This window comes from Henckelia pumila, unplaced genomic scaffold, assembly GCF_033568475.1.
Source record: "Henckelia pumila isolate YLH828 unplaced genomic scaffold, ASM3356847v2 CTG_517:::fragment_1, whole genome shotgun sequence".
Taxonomy (NCBI): Eukaryota; Viridiplantae; Streptophyta; class Magnoliopsida; order Lamiales; family Gesneriaceae; genus Henckelia; species Henckelia pumila.
The window spans coordinates 324,179-331,552 of record NW_027331853.1 but is presented as its reverse complement, the minus strand read 5'-3'; the positions used below and the strand labels follow the sequence as shown (position 1 = coordinate 331,552).

General features: G+C 39.0%; 1 protein-coding gene and 1 non-coding gene across 3 annotated transcripts; one reads left to right on the top strand and one right to left on the bottom strand.

Annotated features, from left to right (window-relative positions):
* The first annotated feature begins 142 nt into the window (after positions 1 to 142).
* TRNAG-UCC (transfer RNA glycine (anticodon UCC)) lies at positions 143 to 214 on the top strand. Its single transcript has one exon. It is a non-coding gene; the product is annotated as a tRNA-Gly (tRNA).
* A 917-nt stretch (positions 215 to 1,131) lies between these two features.
* On the bottom strand, positions 1,132 to 7,126 carry LOC140872952 (uncharacterized). Of its 2 annotated transcripts, XM_073275877.1 has the most exons (2): positions 5,330 to 7,126; positions 1,132 to 1,515 (listed from the first exon to the last, which is right to left on the bottom strand). In XM_073275877.1, exons 1-2 carry the CDS (start codon positions 7,063 to 7,065, stop codon positions 1,509 to 1,511), a joined length of 1,743 nt encoding a protein of 580 aa, XP_073131978.1. In that variant the 5' UTR covers positions 7,066 to 7,126; the 3' UTR covers positions 1,132 to 1,508. The 2 variants fall into 2 exon arrangements, with proteins under 2 accessions (XP_073131978.1, XP_073131979.1); XM_073275878.1 differs by lacking the exon at positions 1,132 to 1,515 and having other exon boundaries at positions 5,326 to 7,126.
* Between the last annotated feature and the right edge of the window lie 248 nt (positions 7,127 to 7,374).

Sequence of the window (7,374 nt, the reverse complement as noted above, 5' to 3'; positions counted from 1 at the left end):
GAGGCGGCCGAGGCTAATCTCCATCGGTAGTGGAATCAAAATGGTTCCTCCGCGCAAATTATCGGAGATTATGATTTATGGGAAGCCAAAACTTGAAATGTTATATTGAATATATTATAATATTTCACAATTAAAAGCATAAGCGTTTGTAGTCCAACGGTTAGGATAATTGCCTTCCAAGCAATAGACCCGGGTTCGACTCCCGGCAAACGCACAAAAATATTTTTTATTTTTCTCCTTTTTTTAAAAAAAAATCCTTTTTACTGTACAGTACCCTTTATCCATCGACAAATCAGGTATCCATATAGTAATGATTTAACAAAACTAGCACTTAGTGTGCACACCCCAAAAACCATTTTTTTAACACTAAAATTAGTAAATTGTAAATAATAATAATAATAATAATAATAATAAGAAAAATGGCAAATCAGATATTTAAACGAAGATAATTCGGAAAGAAATTTCCAAAAATTGAAACATTATAATATAATCTACTATATTTGTTGTCTTCGTTCCCGTCTTTCAGTCAACTATTAGCTTTAGATTATCATTTTAAATACATCGAATATTAATTCTATAAAACCTTAATATTTAATAAAAATACTAGCGTTTCTTGTACGCGATGCGCGCATATATATATAAAAAATTATGTTAATTGATTTTCATGTTATTTTTAGAAGTCACATGATGAATTAGATATAAAGTTTAAGAGTGATATTTAATCTAAAAATTTAAAAACATAAGCAAAGATAGCGAAATGTCATTTTGATAAATAAAATAAAAATCTAATAGCTAAAAAAAAAACTATGTAAAATGAAAAATTTGTTAAACAATGTTGATTTTGTTAAAAATTAAATTAAAATATAATCGCAATTTTATCACAAAATTCACCAATTAATTGAAATTTAATTAGTTAAAAAGTCTCTCCAATAATAATATATTAAGATAATATCAAAAATCTCTCGATTTCATAACACGATTCCTTCTCGATAAGAAAATCAGAACAAAAGAGTAACATAAAAAAAATAAGTAATTTGTACAAAACATAATCACGTGTTACTCCATTTTTACCCTCTTCCTAGGTGGTGATTATAAAAAAGTAAAAATCGACCTCTATGAAACACTAATCAGAAACCAATGTACCATAAATATAAAAAGCTCGCTATCATCTCCTATTGTTACAAAGTAAACCAAGAAAAGCTTGAAACATCGCCTACATGTCCTATTAATGGTGGCTCTTCAACAGGCCACACAAGTTACAAGGGTAATATTCCAATCTATATTACAAAAGGAAACACTCGTTCATAGTAACTATGAGGCAACTTTTTCATTGGAAGCTGGAAGATCGAACAGAAGATTTAGCATTGAATTTGTTTCCTTGGTCTCATCTGCGCGGCGAGATCCAGATTCCAGATTTTTTCAGCCGAGTCCTCCAGCCAAGTGAGCGTTTGGAATGTAAGCCCATCCATGAGTAAGAAAGAGACCAGCGATTTCGCCCCTTTTGAGAGTTAGTCCCTGGAAAAAGAGAACAAAGTTTAGATCTGATTTCTACAAAGCAAGGATCCTTCTAGTGCATGAACTAGGAGGCTACCCCTCTCAACTAAGTTGCTCGACAAGGGGATAATCCACAGGCAAATGCATGTTTGCTTGTACGGTATAATTTCAATTTAACCAAAACACATACATAGTGCGTTTTCTTGTAGCAAAACAATGATACAAAAAGGTCACATACATAGATAGATCTCGCACCACATAATCAACTCTAGAGCTCAAGGATAAGATCCTGAAGATGCACACCAAAATACACTTTTAACAGTTCGGAAACTTAAACGACAAGTATTCAGAGCAATCGTGGTTTTGTCAAACTGTTCTCATCCAATTACAAATCTAAAAAAACCTTTGTAAGACAATATTTTGAACTTTCTGAAAAGCCAAGGGTAAGCCCAGGAACTAGAAAGCATGCATCTCTGGTCAATTACACAAAAAACATCATCAACCATTCTCTAAATAACTCATGAAAAGCAAGTTGAAAGAAACCAAAATATCAAATCGAAAGAAAATTAATAAGAGACAAATTTCTCTAGACAAGCATCTGGATCCAGGTAGGCAAAATAAGCTTATGCTTTCCCATTTTACATGCTTATGGCTACAGCCTACATGGAAGCTAAGCACCATAAGAAATCCAAGTTATCTTGGAGGAAAACTGTTAGGGACTATATGTGTATGGGCTTTAATATATATTGGACTTAGGCCCAAGAGACTCAAGCCCATAAAAGTATCTAGACGCTTGAGAGAGATCAATAAAATGTGGGGAGTGTAGTTTGTTATTCATTGGGTTGTTTTCTTTGAAGGTCGTAACTAGCAGTTTGGCTAGGGAAATACTAGCTTTGGCTATGTACAGAGATTTATCTCTGGGTTGTTCAAGTTTGTTCTTCCAATATAAATTCTAGGTGTTTTGATCTAATTTTTGTGGCCAAGTAACCAGTAGCCTAACAATTGGTCCGACCTGCCATGGCCACTACTCCTTCTGAGGGAAAGATCGAGATTCTCGAAAAATAAGTCGCCGTGCTCCAGGGGGAGATGGGTTCCGTCCACAAAAAGCTTGACTACATCACTTCTATTGTGGAGCAGTTGCTGGCAGAAAGATTCAAGGATTTCGCCCACCAACCTGGCTCTCATGAGTCCCATGACGCACCCTCTGCCCAACGTGAATCATCGAAGAAGAATGAGCTGTCTCTGAACATATGGGGTCTGGGTGCATTTACGAGCGAGAAGGAGATAAAGAATGAGGAGTTCACTGAAGCACTTCATCCGGAAAAATTTTCCGCAGAAAAACAATCCAGTCGGGACAATGAGATGGAAGCAGAAGAGTGGGGGAAAAGAGCCATCAGTCGAATCGAATTACCAGGAGCTGAAGGGATTGATCCTGGAATGGTTGATCTCGGTCGTAAGGTCTCCACAGAGAAATGGCAAAAGAGTGATGTAAAGCAAAATTTATCTGGAGAATCCATGACCTCGACGGAAGTGAAGAAGGGGGCGAGGGCGAATGGCATCGAGCCACCTCAATTCGCAAAGCTTGATTGGGAGAGAACAATGATGAACGGGAACGACAGGGTAGTCACGCATTGGGAACGACGCCAGGTTGACTTAATCAAAAGGTACAGTGGTCGAAAAGCAACGAATCCATACGAATGTGTTTCTACGTCGATGAAGGAGACGCCGTTGAGAGGCGGTGCCGAGGCGGTTCTTCTGCAAATGGTGATTAGGATAGATGACGGCAACAAGCAATTGGGTCATATGATTGACAAGCCTAGAGATGAATTATGGGGCGGGATAAGGGCCCAAAACTCACTTATAATTATAAAGGCCCAAGATTTGGGGATTGAAGGTGATCTGAAAAGTGTGAAGGAAAAGTTTGGCCATTGCAGCCATAAGATTGCCATTGCTGTGTTGGGCTCAAACTGGCCCATCTACCGGGCCCAATCAATAATCAGTGAGCATTTAACTGAGATCAATGAATGTTTGATTATGGGCCAACTCACAGACCAATTAGAGAAAGAGAAAGGAAGGGAAAGCGCTGGGTCATCGGACTTACTCCAGATACTAGGGCACTCGACGGCATCTAAGCTTGAGATAGTGAAAACTGAGGCGACGTTGTGTGGTTATCGCCATGAACTGATCGGGCAGACCTCAAATGGCCGCGACCAGTGTTGGAGTGGGAATGCAGAAGTACTGCGAAGTGAATTAGAGATTAAGCTGGTCGAACAAAATGGGAAAAAGGATGAGAAGGAATTCAACGATAAAAATACTGCAGAATTCTTGGAAACGCCTTTGGGAGAGAATCGAATTCTCGAGTTGGACAGGAAATTGCAGGAGTTTATCAATGTCATCAAAAGTTTTACTATAATTAATATGTGGGCGGAAGATTATCCTAATGATTCTCCGTATTTTGGTAATATGTTTTGCACCCTTGACTTTGAGATAGTTGTGTTCGATGTTGGTTGGAAGGATGCAGAAATCAAAAGATTCCAGTTTCAAGTCTCAGCCTTGAGGACAAGGCTGATTTTTGAGTGGGTGGTATTGTTAGGGACTATATGTGTATGGGCTTTAATATATATTGGACTTAGGCCCAAGAGACTCAAAACACCTAGAATTTATATTGGAAGAAGAAACTTGAACAACCCAGAGATAAATCTCTGTACATAAACCCTAGCCAAAGCTAGTATTTCTCTAGCCAAACTGCTAGTTACGACCTTCAAAGAAAACAACCCAATGAATAACAAACTACACTCCCCACATTTTATTGATCTCTCTCAAGCGTCTAGATACTTCTATGGGCTTGAGTCTCTTGGGCCTAAGTCCAATATATATTAAAGCCCATACACATATAGTCCCTAACAAAAACATAGTCTCATTGTTTAATAGAGGCATCCCCTCTTACCTGAGAGAAACAATTGCAAAAGAATCTCCAAAAAGGAGCTATCGGGCCTATCTTATTAAGCCATAGTACCATAATCCAGGAAAGCAGCCTAATGCCCTAATGCCTGGCTTTTCATTTCTAAAACCTATCTCCCGTTCCTGAAACCATCATTTCATTCTCAAATCATTTTACCAAAAATCTATTTTTAAACAAAATCACTACATTTAATTCAGTTTTTATCATTTCCCAAAATATGTTGATACACAATATTCAAATGGCTATGTCATATTTTAAATTCTAAAATTAAAATTCTTCACTCTAGTCATCAATTCATCTACAGAAACATCGATCGAAATATTATTTGATATTATCTACCAAACACTCTAATATGAGTTCATACAAATAATCAAAATAATCTCATCGGAAAATAAAAACAAACTAATCTTTTAATTTCCCAAAATCTTTGCGAACATATTTCCAAAATATAAAAAATCAAAACTAAACATCACCTGGTTTTTCTCCCAGAAGTAGATGATAAATTACTCCTAGTTATGTCCCCAAATTTGACCACTTAATTTGAAGAGACCACAGAAATATTTAAATTGGAATTTAAGCAAATGCCTTAAACTAAACCCGTCTGATGTGAAATTTTATTGTTCGCAATGTCGCAAAAATAACCAAGTCATTCAAACTAAACAAAATGTCAACATCTAGAAGTACTGCCAAGAAAAGGAAGCCCCCCTCCCATATCAATAGCTGTTCATCTGAATTTAAATTACCAAAGACTAATCCCATGAAGCTGTACCTAGATCCTCGACTAGTTCTCCATCAAAGTATTTGAATATTTAACACATATATATAGCATTCATTAAAAGATGGTTCAAACTCAACCAAGATCAGAAATTTTACCAGTATTTGATCAAACCATCCCAGCCACAGGTTGCCACTTTACTTTGTTCCAGGGGATGCCACGCAGCACCAATACAAACTCCATCATGGCACTTGAGAGTTCTAAAAACTTTACAACTCTTCCAATCCCAAAACCAGCACCGCCCTTCACCATCTCCTGACATTACAAACCGCCCATCCGGCGAAAAGTTGACCTGACAAGCATAGCCAGCAACTATGTGCCCCGCAAACCTCTTCTTTTTATTCAGTTGGAACCTCTCCCTGGTACTGTATATAAGTATCTGATTATCCAAACTCTGACAGGCAAGCCAGTTTTTATTTGGATGCAGAGAAATAGAAGGCATTGAGTGCATGTGTGGCTCACTAATATACTTGATAACCACCGGAATCCCAAACTCCCATACCCGCAGTGATTTATCATCACTTGAGGTCACAAACCTTCTATTATCATCTACGAAAGTTATCGTATTCACCGCCCCTAAATGTTGATCATACTCCTGTGTAATCTGCCCAGAATTCATATCCCACTGTACAATCTTCTTATCACTCATCCCTGCCAGTAGTATGTTCTGCTTATCATCATCCGGGTTAAGCCTCACAACATAGGGAATCTTCCCAGTCGAAAAAGTCGATATCGCTTGTCCAGTCTCTGTATCCCAATACTTAATATTCTTATCATAACCAGCAGACAGAAACTTTGTCCCATCATTAGTAAAGTAAATATCCCTCACAGCCTTGTTGTGCCCCATGTAGGTTCTCATGCATTTCCCCGAATTAAACACATCCCATATCTTCACCTTCGTATCCATACCAGCAGACAATATCAAATGACCATGCCGGGGGAAAAATCTGATAGCCGAAACCCCCTTAGTATGGCCGCTCCAAGTGTGAACCAATTTCTTGGGTATATAACAATGATCATTACTAGCCTTGGCGTCCTTAGGCGGCGCAATCCAAGACCTACCCTGATAATCTTTCTCCTCTTTCCCATGAAATGTACTCTTATCAAGGTGAGACTCCCCTTTCTCCTTCTCAACCCCTTCCTTCTCGGCTTTCTTCTTCGCGTGCTCCTCAGCGTATTTCTTCTGCTCCTCCGTCAACTCCCCTTGCACCCAGTCCTTCTTCCCCGCCCAGGGACTCTTCCTATTATTCATCAACCAAGTCTCACTCGAAGGATTCTCCACCTCCACCGCATCAACCACTTCGTCATTCCCTTCATTCTCCTCCATCATCTCCTTCTTCTTCTCAAGCTTCCGCCTCTTCTGCTCATGTTGCGGGATATTATAAACCGTAATCCCATCATTCTTCTCAAAACCCACAACATCACCGACATATCTATTCTCAGAGGGATCAGCAGCGTACCCGAATTTGTAGTAAGTGTTGTACTGCTCATCGAACACAAACGGCTCAATAGACGCGTTTTCCACAAATCCCAGCTTGTGGTTGCGCAGGCCCTGAGCCAGCCCGTCCTTGGCATAGGGGTGCGCGGGGCCGATAATGGGGGTCCAGAGCTGGTCGTAGGTGGGGTTGAAGGAGACAACGTGCTGCGTCGGGTCGAGGGGCTTATGCGCCTGCGAGTGGGCTTGGCCGGAGACGGTGAGGGACAGCATGGTGTCGTCGACTTTTGGGGCGGCCGATTTCGAGGGAAGGGGGATCCGGGTCGGGGATGAATCCGGGTCGGAGTTGTCGTGGTTCGGATCCTCTTCCCCGGCGTACGAGGATAGCAGGAGATCCATGTCTATGGCGTCTAGGGTTTGGTTTGATCGCAGAGTGGGGGAAGAGGGAAAGAGCTAGAGATATGATTATGAATCACAGAGTTGATTTTTAACTAATTATTTTGGGTTTTAATATTATTTATTTAATTAATATATAAAATATATTATTTATTAACCCCAAAAAATAATCAATAGAATTTAAAAATTCAGGAAAGTTATTTGTTAATTATATATCAAATTCTGATATTTTTCGAGCAAATCAAAAATCATTTTTTGAAGATAATTAAGCACAATGGGGGTGAAATTACGATTTATTACTATAATATAATA

Coding starts and splice junctions, on each gene's coding strand:
- LOC140872952 (XM_073275877.1), bottom strand. CDS start 7,065: ATGGATCTCCTGCTATCCTCGTACGCCGGGGAAGAGGATCCGAACCAC.